This window comes from Hylobates moloch, unplaced genomic scaffold, assembly GCF_009828535.3.
Source record: "Hylobates moloch isolate HMO894 unplaced genomic scaffold, HMol_V3 SCAFFOLD_11, whole genome shotgun sequence".
NCBI lineage: Eukaryota > Metazoa > Chordata > Mammalia > Primates > Hylobatidae > Hylobates > Hylobates moloch.
Genome location: NW_026652286.1, coordinates 20,703,337 through 20,716,571, shown reverse-complemented (window position 1 = coordinate 20,716,571; position 13,235 = coordinate 20,703,337). Strand labels below are relative to the sequence as shown.

The 13,235-nt window shown below is 38.8% G+C and overlaps 1 protein-coding gene across 8 annotated transcripts in view; it reads left to right on the top strand.

Moving 5' to 3' along the window:
- Positions 1-13,235, top strand: part of BBOX1 (gamma-butyrobetaine hydroxylase 1) — a 480,949-nt gene that overhangs the window by 393,507 nt on the left and 74,207 nt on the right. For 5 of the 8 annotated variants that reach the window (XM_058446281.1, XM_058446282.1, XM_058446284.1 and 2 more), the window contains 2 exons: positions 2,653-2,906; positions 4,662-4,776. In XM_058446281.1, coding sequence (XP_058302264.1) covers positions 2,688-2,906; positions 4,662-4,776 — 334 coding nt within the window. In that variant the 5' untranslated portion in view covers positions 2,653-2,687. Of the gene's footprint in view, positions 1-2,649; positions 2,907-4,661; positions 4,777-13,235 lie in introns of all 8 variants that reach the window. The other 3 variants (XM_058446283.1, XM_058446279.1, XM_032166380.2) reach the window with 1 other exon arrangement.

Here is a 13,235-nt window from a genome sequence, read left to right as displayed (position 1 = left end):
AAAGGTTTAAATAAGCAAAGAATTTAGTTTTTATCAGGTAAAAAATAGGTCCAGACATGACCATCTATTTCTGGTAAAGTGTTTTCACAGAAAACTGGGGAACTCTGACTCCTTTTAGATTTTATACTTCTGCTTCTTGCCTCATGGTTGCAAAATTACTGCTTCATCCCCAATACTACATTCACATTCCAGAAAGGAAGTGGGAAAAAATAGGGAAAACAGCATATGGCAACCAAGTCTTATCACCTTTTTAAAAATTTCCCCACACAGCAACTTCCAAATATATTTCATTGGGCATAATTATATCATAACTAATCTTAGCTATAAAGAAAGCTGACAAAATATTTACTAGTCAGAAAATGTACTAGTGAGGAAGGAAAATAAGGTGAAACTGATATGCATTCAGCAATGTTGGCCTTAATATTTGTTTATTTTCATAATTATCTTCTCCTGGTTGTCTGGAACTTCAAAGTCATCTTTGTACCTTCTAGTGCAGCATACACAAAGAAGATACTTATTATATATTTGAGTAAGTTTAACTTTATAAATGACAAAGGAAAGAGAACCATTTTCTGCATTTAAGCATGATTGTATTCCATCGTAATGAAAGCATAAACTTAGATAACTTGATCAAGAATAAGCAAACTACTGCCTGGGGGCAAAATGTGGCCTACCTTATTTTTGTGCACACCATGAACGAAGAAGAGTTGATACATTCTTATAGGGTTTTAAAAAATAAAAACAGGAATAGGTAGCAGGGACTGTATATAAACTGCAAAGCCTAAAAGATATGCCATCTGGCATTTTACCGAACATATTTGCCATCCCTTGACACAGGTTAAAATGTACTACATTTCTTTTTTTTAGTGTTATTTAAGGATCTAGTTGTATTATTCCAGGGTCATTGGAGCCATCTTTGTCTTTTGAAACAATGCATGTGAGAAAACTTGCCAGCCAACCCTTTCTCTTGTCAGGAAATTCAAATGTCCTACCCATTCCACAGAGAAACTGATGTTAGGACTTCCATAATGCTCCTCACTCAGACTTATGAGCTAAATTTCCAGGTTTGAAAGTACACTATAATTTTTGATGATTTTTAAGTAATAGTGTTCTCCTATCACTATACAAATTTAAAGAAAAAAAATTGTAGTTCCAAAGCAGAAATAAGCATGAGAGCCAATTAATTGTATTTCACCCATGCAATTATTGGATAATTCTGTATGTGAGGCTAAAGAGACAAAGCAATCTTTTTCCTATTGACTCTGCTCCATAACTTGACTAAATTATCCAAGCCAATGAGTTGAAGAAGCATATGTGAAACCACCTAGAAGTATTTTACTTTCATGTTGTGTAAAGTATATTTTATCTTAATGTTGCATAAAGTCTTCCCATAATCTCAAGAAGGACAGGCAGCAATTTTATCTTACTTGTCACTAAATCCCCCAGTGCATATTGCAGTGCCTGGAAGGGATTTTATAAGCTGTGTGTGTGTGTGCGCGTGCGCGCACACGTGTGCATGCATTCCTACTTCCCCTTCATCTCAAGGCAATGAAGTCTTGTTTCCATTGTCATATGTCACCTTCTGTTAATGATGAGCAGATCATTACATGGACGAAGTTAAGGAGCTCTACTTCTCGCATATAAATTCCACTTTTCCTATGTAAGTTCTACTTCATCCACGTAAGTTTGGAGTACTAGAAAATAACATATGAAGAAAGTAAAATGTAGAGCATTGGCATGGTTTCTGAAGGTCAAATATATAGTCACTAATGGAATCAGGATCAACACAGGTGCTCAAGCATAATACCATGAGGTCTCTGTTTCACTAAATTTCCTCTCCTGTAAATAGTCCATGTCCTTAAATTTGCTGGATTTTTTAATAAAAAGTAAGTCATGTAATCCCAAGTAATACGAAGGTATACACAAGTACTCCAAAAACGTTCAGAATTAAGTAACAAGGCACACTCTATTGATATGTATTAAAACAAAAAATCTCAACAAACCAAGCAAGTTTCTTGCAGAACCTAAGGACTTCTATATTTCATTAAGAAAATTTATTATAAAGGTAAAAAAGCAAATGATAGAACAGAAACAGCGCAATATTCTGAGTTACAGAAACAGTGCAATATTCTGAATTACAGTGGTCTTTAAATAATAAGCATTAATATTCTCTTCATAAAAACAAGTTTACTAATTTAGTATCATAAAAACATTTTTTTTTTCAAAAGCCATGTCCAAGTGGGCACCAGTTAAAATAGGACAGGAATGATTGTTACACTTTCAATTTGTGGAACATTTTTCTTCTTTAAACATTGCAGAGCTTTTATGCAAACATAATTATTAAAGTGCATATGTCATTGGTTCCAAACTTAATATCTGAATTTTCTGTGAGAAAAACAAGGAATTCTTTTCATTTGGATCCTGACTCAGCACTTATATCCCATTTACTTTTAGTCACTGTGTTTCTGCTTACAGTATGTGAAATACTCTCACCAGAACAAAGGTCCCAGCGTCAATAAGTCAAACCGCAGACTCTGACAGCTGAGTGAATAGTGCAGAGGCCAGAGTCCACTTGAAGTGTTCACACTCTCAGAGGCCAAGTTTAGATCTTATCTTCCTGAGATTTCTTTTGACACTGATTTGTCATAGCAGGTAGCTGACAGCATTTACTCCTGAAGACCGGAAACATGGCTTGTACCATCCAAAAGGCAGAAGCACTTGACGGGGCTCGTTTGATGCAGATCCTCTGGCATGATGAGGAAGAGTCTCTCTACCCAGCTGTATGGCTGAGAGACAACTGCCCATGCTCTGATTGCTACCTGGATTCTGCAAAAGCACGGAAACTTCTAGTCGAAGCTCTTGATGTGAACATTGGAATTAAAGGCTTGACATTTGACAGAAAAAAGGTAATTATCTCTAAATTATGTCTCCCTTCTTTCCCAAGTTCAATAATGGGGCTAGTCAACAATAATTTAGATAACTCTTTTTTATTTTGGTCACACATGTATAACCACTTATGGACCCACGTTTGTATAGTACTTGGTGCAAGTTAAGTACATTCAGTAAAAGGAAGCTTCAGCTATTATTATTACTATTATCATTACTACTACTATTTTTAATAAAATTTACAGTGTTACTTGTCATTCTTTCAATGAGTGGCAGCCTTAAAAACACAAACTGTCTACAATAAAAGCAATGCTTCTGAGCCTCAGTTTATTCATTTGTAAAATAGGAATACTAAAAGAACTTGCTCATAGAAATGTGAGGATTCACTGGGATAATACGGATAAAAATGTTTAACAGTGCCTGGCATACAGTGAGCACTAAAAAAAAAAATGGCATTGACTAATGTCTTTTAGTCAAATTAGTATGTAGAGATACAAGGCTTGTTCTGGGATTCCCAAAAGCACAGCTCTCAAAACTACAAACCAGAGGCAGCCACCATTCCATGTTTCTTTCTTCCAAATTTTTAGGATTCTTATTACGCTCTTGTCCACATTCCGACTTGAGGACTTTACTCCCAGATTTCACTGCTTGCTAGCTGGATAGAAATGTTGTTTACTCTTAACATTTCTCACCTGAAAAAAATGAGAATAATAGTAGTACCTCCCCCCTAGAGTTGTAAAGATTAAATGTGTTATGTCTATAGTACTTGTTATAAATACTCAAAATAGTGTTATTTTTATTATTACTGTTGTCCTCCTTATCATCACTACTATTACTTTCCTTTTTTTTTTTTTTTTTTTTTGAGATGGAATCTTGCTCTGTTGCCCAGGCTGGAATGCAGTGGGGCGATCTCAGCTCATTGCAACCTCTGCCTCCCGGGTTCAAGCAATTCTCCTGCCTCAGCCTCCCAAGTAGCTGGGATTACAGGTATGGGCCACCATGCCTGGCTAATTTTTGTATTTTTAGTAAAGACGGGGTTTCACCATGTTAACCAGGCTGGTCTCAAACTCCTGACCTTGTGATCTGCCCCCGTTGGCCTCCCAAAATGCTGGGATTACAGGCATGAGCCACCACACCCAGCCGCATCTTTACTATTTCTAAAACTCTTGGCAGGAATCTTAATTGATAACTAGCTTCAGTTATCACAGAAAGTTTGGGGATCCCAGGTTTAGAGGATGTAGGTCAAGAACTGTAGATCTGTCCATGCTCTAGTTCTTGAGTGCTATTTAAGGGCCTCAGACCTCAGATGTATTACTTTGGCTTCCTTGTTTTCCAAAAGCATATGCTTAATCTCTGTCTTAAAAATTAAGCTGGCCAGGCGTGGTGGCTCACGTCTGTAATCCCAGCACTTTGGGAGGCCGAGGCGGGCAGATCACAAGGTCAGGAGATTGAGACTCTCTTAGCCAACATGGTGAAACCCTGTCTCTACTAAAATACAAAAAATTAGCCGGGTGTGGTGTCATGTGCCTGTAATCCCAGCTACTTGGGAGGCCGAGGCAGGGGAATCACTTGAACCTGGGAGGCAGAGGTTGCAGTGAACTGAGATTGTGCCACTGCACTCCAGCCTGGCAACAGAGCAAGACTCCGTCTAAAAAAAAAATTAAGCAAAGCATAATTGGATTCCCTGATTATCTTAAAGAGCATTCAAAAGCAGAGCAATAGAGGAGAACGGAAATAAAATCCACATAGGTGAAATTTGCTTTTTGTGTTATAAGGTGTACATCACATGGCCCGATGAGCATTACAGTGAATTCCAGGCTGATTGGCTGAAGAAAAGATGCTTTTCCAAGCAGGCCAGAGCAAAGCTCCAAAGAGAATTGTTTTTTCCAGGTAACTTTGCCAAAGTCTTCAATGTCTTTTTAAACTCTTACAGTAAAGGATTTTTAATAAGAAATTTGCTCACAGAAAATTCAAACCTTTGTGCTTTGATTAAAATATGTGACATGTAAATTATGTGGCGGGTTTAAAGTTTTACCAACAAAGATCATTTGGGTAGAGATGAAAAGGAGTATAGAGTAATTCTAGACATTCTATAGAGAAAGAAACAAAATAAGTCCAGCAAACTTGAGTCTTTGTCATCTAAAGCAAAACCTGGCACAGCATACCACAGACACTCCGTAAGTGCTCACTACAAAGAAGCAGGATGAACTAGAGGCAGACTGGCCCTTCATAACAATTTTGTCTAAGGCCAGAACAACACAAATCAACACAGCAAGAATTCCTAACCTGGTATTCATAGATGGAATTATGGGATTGATGAACCCATGAAATGGTACGCATAGCACTGCATATGCCTGTGAGTGTGGGACAATTTGTCTGTGTGGGTGCATGTACACACACATGCATGCAAAGCCACATTTGTCTAGGAAGAATTTATGTAGGTTTCCATGAACAGAACAATGTTCAGAAAAACTGCAAAGGTGGATTCAGTGGATAAAGACAACTTTATTGCTGAGCAAAGAAGCAAAATAAATACTTAAAACAGGCGGAAATATTTTTAAATGTAAATTTTAGGAGATACACAGTAATAGAACTCAAGCAGAGGAACTGGTAAGGAGTAAGGGGTGTTTACAATTCATTCCCTGACTATTTTGAAGATTTATTACATGAAACTATGTGAATCAAAGACAAACTGAAAAATAGTTCTTGCAAGATCTGGTCATTTAAAAGTGTGTAGCACTCCCCTCTCTCTCATGCTCCTGCTCTCCTCATATGACCTGCCTGCTCCCCCTTCACCTTCCATCATGATTGTAAGTTCCTGAAGCCTCTCCAGAAGTTGAGCAGATGTCGTGCCATGCTTCCTGTATAGTCTGCAAAACCATGAGCCAATTTAACTTCTTTTCTTTATAAATTACCCAGTCTCAGGTATTTCCTTATAGTGAGGCAAGAACAAACTAATACAGAAAATTGGTCCTGAGAAGTGGGGCATTGCTATAAAGATATCTAAAATTTAGAAGCAGCTTTGGAACTGGGTAACAGGCAAATGTTGGAAGAGTTTGGAGAGCTCAGAAGAAGACACGGTAAGTTTGGAACTTTGTAGAGACTGGTTAGATGGTTGTGACCAAAATGCTGATGGTGATATGGACAGTGAATGGCTAGCTGATGAGGTATCAGATGGAAATGAGGATCTTATTGGGAACTGAAGCAAAGGTCACATATGCTATGCCTTAGCAAAAGAGCTTGGCTGGATTGTGGCCATGCCCTAGGGATATGTGGAAGTTTGAAATTGAGAGTGATGACCTAGGGTATCTGGTGAAATAAATTTCTAAGCAGCAAAGTAAGTGTTTAAGAAGTAACATGACTGCTTCTAACAGCCTATGTTCATATACAGGAGCAAACAAATAAGTTGGAACTTTAATATTTAAAAGGAAAGCAGAGTGTAAAAGTTTGAAAGTTTTGCAACCTATTCATGTCTAGGCAGAGAAAGAAAAAGCTATTTTTGGAGAGGAAGTCAAGCAGACTGTGGATCAACCACTTATTAGAGATATTTGTATATAAGAAGAAGCCAAGTGCTAATAGCCAAGACAACAAGAAAAAGGCTTCGAAGGCCTTTCACAGACTTGCACAGCAGCCTCTCCCATCACAGACCCAGAGGCCTAGAAAGGAAGAATGCTTTCCCAGGCCAAGGGCTCCACTGACCTGTGTGTAGCCTCGGGATGCAGCTGCCACATCCCAGCTGCTCCGGCTCCAGCCTCCGCTTTAAGGGGCCCAGGTACAGGTTTGGCCATAGTTCCAGAGGGCATAAGCTACTGTAAGCCTTGGTGGCTTCCATGTGGCTTTAAGCCTGTGGCCACACAGAGTGCAAGAATTAATGAGGCTTGATGTGCTCTGCCTAGATTTCAGAGGATGTATTATGTTGGTGCAAAAGTAATTGTGGTTTTTGCCATTAAAAGTAATAGCAAATATAAGAAAGACTGGGTGCCCAAGCAGAAGCCTGCTGCAGGGTCAGAGCCCTCACAAAGAACATCTACTAGGGCAGTGCAGAGGGAAAATGGGTTGGAGGCTCCACTTAGAGTCCCCACTGGGGCACTGCCTAATGGAGCTGTGGGAAGAAGGCCACTGTCCTGCAGACTCCATAATGGTAGATCCACCGCCAGCATGCATACTCAGCATGGAAAAGCCACAGGCACTCAACAACCTGTGACAGCAGCCTCTGGAGCTGAACTTTGCAAAGCCATAGGGGCAGAGCTGCCCAAGGCATTGGGAACCCATCCCTTGTACCATTGTGTCCTAGAGGCAAGACACGGAGTCAAAGGAGATAATTTTGGAGCCTTAAGATTTAATGACTGCCCTGTTGGGTTTTAGACTTGCATGGGCCCTGTACTTCCCTTTCTTTTGGCTGATTTCTCCCTTTTGTAATGAGAATGATTACCCAATGCTTATAACCCCATTATATCTTGGAAGTACATAAATTGTCTTTAATTTTACAGGCTTATGGGTGACAGAGACTTACCCTGTCTTAGATGAAACTTTGGACTTCGGACTTTTGAGTTAATGCTAGAATGAGTTAAGACTTTCAGGGACTACTGGGAAGGCATGATTATATTTTGCAATGTGAGAAGTAAATGAGATTTGGGGGGCCAGAGGCAAAATGATATGGTTTGTATGTTCCACCCAAATCTCATGTTGAACTACAATCTCCAATGTTGGAGGTGGGGCCTGGTGGGAGGTGATTGGATCACAAGGGATGATTTCTCATGAATGGTTTAGCACCGTCCTGTTGGTACTATCCTCACAATAGCAAATGAGTTCTTTGAAGATCTGGTTGTTTTAAGGTGTGTAGCAACACATCCCTCTATCTGCTTCTCCTGCTTTTTCCATGTGACCTGCCTGCTCCTCCCTTCAGCTTCCATCATGATTTTAAGTCTCCTGAAGCCTCCCCAAAAGCCAAGCAGATGTCAGCACCATGCTTCCTATAAAGCCTGTAGAACAGTGAGCCAATTAAATCTCTTTTCTTTATGAATTATGCAGTCTCATTTATTTATAGCAATGCAAGAACAGACTAATATACCAGCCTTGTTGAGTTTTGTAACACCTCTCCTGGAAATTCTTAGCCATATACCAAGAGAGAGATTTTACCTTAACTCCTTTCAAATCTGAAATTCTTAAACATGTGTGGTAACTCTCCATGGCTTTAAATGAGACTTATGACACTTTACTAGGTATGAAGATGTTACTAATCAACTTGAACCAAATAGCTTCACCATTTCTTCTGGTTATCAATAATAGAGTATGATACTGTCCCCTTCCTCTTTAAGCATAGACCAGCCATGTCAAGAATTTGGTTCCTCCATTTCCTTAGTCTCACCATTCTGATGGCTGACAAGGTTTTGTCCTAGTGCTTTCTCTCTAAACTACCAGTTCATTTTTCCCTTTATCTAGCTGGTTAAATCCAGATGGGTATCCAGGGAAAGATGTTTTTATTGCCTTCCTCCAATGAGTGCATTGCTAGATTCTTCAAGGAGTCTCCAATTACATAATTTAGTACCGATTGTCTGGGTCACATCACAGTATCACAAATGTATTATTATTTTTTTATTTATTTTAGATTTCTTCTGGTACTCAAAATATTTTTCCTTAACTCTGTTCTAATTTTATAATCCTATTGGATTTTACTTTCATTTCCTTCAAGTTCTTCTTTTGATTTTTTCAGGAAACACATGCCAACTTTTTATTATTACAGCTTAAGCTTTTAAGCATTGTAAAAGGATATGGACATCCTCCTCCATTAATATTTCTTGAGGAGTGCAGTTTTATAGCTTACATTTTTCAGTACTATCGGGCAGTAGCAAAATGGAAATGATACTACACTCAATTAAGTAGTGGAAAAAACTGGTCACAATGACAGGCTGCAATCATGAATAATATAAGAACTGGCTGCTATTTAGACACTGGAAAATATTTTAATAGTTTAAAACAAGATCAGATTTTTAAAATACATTCTCAAGCTGTGCAGTTGGTGGGTAAAAAAAGAAATTAATGAGCCATTTTTGGAATATTGGTTCTATGGCTTTTTGCCTGTAGAATTTGATACCTTATTTCATTGCCATTGCAGATTTTCAAACATTTATATTCCAGAGCATGCAAACAAACTCAGTTACATTTGTGAAAGGATTTTGTTTTTTAGTCCCAGCGGTAATGTTTTCTCTTCTGCAAGCACAACTCTTGGAGTGAGGGTTACAGAGCTTTTAAAATCTGGAATCAAGATGCAGACAATTTTTCCTTGATCTTCCCCCGGCACTCGCTGTTGAACTCAGAAATGACAAGACAAATGATTATCATCCAAAAAACTTTTGTCATGGGACACAGTCATAGCTGAAAGGAAGACACAGATAATAATCACTCCCTCATAAATTTCTATTCAGTTGCACATATATTGGGTATCTATTTTGTGCCAGGACCTCTGTAAGGAAATATCAAGATTTTTTTGAAAGACATAGATTCTCTCTTTGAAGACTTATCAAGTCTGAAAGGGAACAATAGCCAAGAGAAAATAAGTATAAGACATTACTTGAAGTACATTAAAACCACACATAGAAAGTTAATGATGACACAGAGAAAGGAACTTGAAGGGATGAAGGAATGATTCTCAGAAATGAGGTAATACTTGAGCTGCATTTTGGAGAATCAATCAGTTTGTCAGGCAAAGATAGATAGAAAGTAAGGAAATTCTCAACAAAGAAAAAGGCAGGTAGAAAATCATCAAAGGGTAAAATAGTAGGATAGGTTTAGAAAACTGCAATTAGTTTAATATTGGTGAAGTTAAAATTGTTAGGCAACAGAGAAGAAGGAAGGTGCCAAACCATGAAGTGGCTTATATGCCCTGCTTGGTCCTAAACCTGTAGGCAATTAAGAGTTTTCCCAACAAGGGCTCAGATATGCCATCCCATTAGCTTCTCCAGACTGATGTTCTTCTTTTAAAGCCAGAGGAATGAGTTTAAAATCTTTTTATAAAAGTTTAAGAAGATGATTGCTTTCATTTTTTCATCTGTATTTTACATTTTCCGAGTTGTGTCTTTCTGATTTTAATCAAATGAACATAATTTCTCAAATGCCTACAAGTTTGTACATGTCTCCTAGGCCTTTTTTTTTTTTTTTTTTTTTTTTTTTTTTTTTGAGATGGAGACTTCCTCTGTCACCAGGCTGGAGTGCAGTGGTGCAATCTCGGCTCACTGAAACCTCTGCCCCCGGGTTCAAGTGATTCTCCTGCCTCAGCCTCCCGAGTAGCTACAGGCACTGCAGGGACTACAGGCACCCTGCCCAGCTAATTTTTGTATTTTTAGTAGAGATGGGGTTTCACCATGTTGGCCAGGATGGTCTTGATCTCTTGACCTCGTGATCCACCCACCTTGGCCTCCCAAAGTGCTGGGATTGCAGGCGTGAGCCACCGCGCCCGGCGGGCTTTCTTTTTTTCTTCTTGCATTCTCCCCTCCTCCACAGTGCACCTGCTTGGCTCTTGGCTTATATTTACCCCACAAAAGAGAGTGAAGTAATCAGATCTGTGTTGTAGAAGGGCCTTGATCATGGCTCTGAGTTTGGATGGACCAGCAGAGGGAGTGACTGGGGTCAGGGTAACCATAACATGACCTAGAAATAGTCCTGTAAAAGACAAAGAAATTTTGAGAGGCAGGAAGGATGGAGGAGGGTGTAGAATCTGTATTCAAAAGGAACATGTATGACCTGTAGGACAGAAAGTTGCTGGCCATATTCTCTAGTCTCTATTAACTGAAATCCTAAGACTTGAAGCCCAGCAGGTACATGTTTCCAAACATATGGGTGAAAATGAAAGACTTTAAATCATATTAGAGACAAGGTTTTTATGTACTAATTATAATTTAGCTCTCATGTGAAATTTTGACATAATTATACACTCATTTTTGTCACTAACTTTGAGATGCAACATTCCCAACATATAACTGGCAGGACCAAAATGGAAAAAAAAATCACCATATAGTATGATATACATATGAAGCTAAATATTTGTTCTTTTTATTAATCCTCAATATCAGAATGCAAATGATTGATTTATCTCTTTGAATTGGTACTGAAGTATTTTTGTATTAATCTCTAACTTTAATAATATTTCATATAGAATATTGAGATTTAAAAAGCTATAACTTGAAGAAAATATTTTATTTCAGTGGAGACAGGCTGCTCAGTTTTCTCAGTAATCCGGGGATGGAGTACACTGCACAGTCAAAAAACAAAAAAGAATATTTCCCCACAATTCTTTATGCCTCTCTCATGGCAGTCTTTACCACCTACTTAATCAGATTACAGCCCTTCAGTTTATAGCTATAACGCACTTCTTTGTTTCAAAAGGAGCATTCCATAAGAGGAAGTGAAAACTCACCAGTAACTGTTAGGACCCTCTAAAATCTATTCGTCTTGTACATGGCAAGAAAAAGTAGAGAGTTCTTCCTTTCTTGCAGAGAACCATATATTTACTTGAAGATGGAGATTTTATGATAGTGCAAAAACCAGATTTGGTTTGGTGCAGAGGCCATTTTTACAAAGTCTTGTCGTAAAGCAAAAATCTTGTGTGTTTTTCTTAATTCAAGTAATGTACAAAATAAATATGCCTCGCCCATGTGATATTTTGCCCCCATCTCTAAGCCTTGCTACATCCATTCTTGAATCTTCAGAGGAGGGAGCCTGCAATGCAAATCAGGGATGGGGTGAGTGTATTGTTTCACTATTATTTGGTAATTATAAAAAGAACTAGCAAGACTTGGTGGGTTGTTGTTTTTTTTCAAGCTGCGTTAGGATGTCCCAACAGTATCAGGGCTGCCAGGTCAGAATGGCTTCCAAACAGCCCTGTCAAAACAGCTGCCTTAGAGCAATTAAGCCACCACATCATCTTCTGAAATGCATTTCATTCCCAAGAGAGACTAATAAAGGTTTCTTCCCTAAGGTCACCCAAACTCATAACTCAGATACACAGGTGGGAGAATAGCTCACAGGATTTATAGGTTTAAGAAGCATGTCTTTGTTCTGCTTTGCCTGTCATATGCAAAATGGACCTATTGACTTGCAGAGAAATATCTCTGGGGTTTCTGTGAAATGAATATAGCTATCTCAAATGCATGACTTTATTATAACTGCCTGAGGGGTTCTTCCTGCCTGCTGCTCAAAGAGACCATGGTTTTACAGTAAAAAAGGAGTTTAATAGACATGAGGCCAGCCATGCCATGGGGCAGATGGAGTTAGTACTCAGATCAATCTATCCAATGCTCATAGGTTAGGAGTTTTTCCAAGGCATTTTGGGGAAAGGAGTGGCAGTGGCTAGGCTTGCTGCTGATTGGTTGGGGCAGAGATAAAATCATAGGGGGTCAAAGCTGTCCTCCTGTGGGCTAAATCGTTTCTGGGTGGGACCACAGGGGCAGGATTGGTGGGTCCAGGTAGACCCATGGGGTCCAGTGGAGCCATAGGTGTCAGACAGGAAAAAAAAAAAAAAAAACCCGAAAAAAACATCTCAAAGGCCCATATACAATAGTGCTGCTACCTGCAGGAATGGCTGACAATCTGTTTCTATGCCTTAGCAGAATCAGGCTCCTCTCTTTCCCCTAACCTGATGGTCTTTCATTAGTTTTGCAAAGGCCATTGAGTTCTTGGGGAAGGCCTATTCCCATTTAAAACTATAAATTAAATATCTCTCAAAGACAGCTTAGCCTAAGCCCAGGAATGATTAAGGGAAAGGCAAGATGGAGGAGGTGGGTTAGATCAGATCTCTTTCATTGCCATAATTTTCTCACTGGTACAATTTTTGCAAAGGGACCTATTGACTTTCAGAGAAATATCTTTGGGGTTTTGATTAAGTGAATACAACTCTCTCAAATGCATGTCCGTTTATGAATGTGTACCTTGCTTCATTTTTCCTCTGTGCCATATTGATGTCTTTCAATGTGTCTTATTCTTTTCTGAATTATATGTAATCTATTATTCTCAGTTTCTGCACCGCACTTGGTAAAATCAGGCATAACATCTAAAGAGTCTAATGTACCTATGCAAGATGGGGCTGCCCTTGTTCTGACTGTAAACCTACCAGGGGAGACTCAGAACCTGGGAAGCACACTGCAGTGCCCTGTGCTTTTCGCAGGTGCCACTAATCTGCAGGTTGCTCCCACAAAATCTGCCTAGTTTTGGGCTTCATTTGTAAGCTCCAGATAAACTTATCTTCCTCTTTCCTTTTCTAAACTCCATCCATACATCCAGCTAGAAAACACATACCACATGTTCAGATATAAATATTAAAAATAAGTCTATTTTACTAGATGTATTAAATAAAA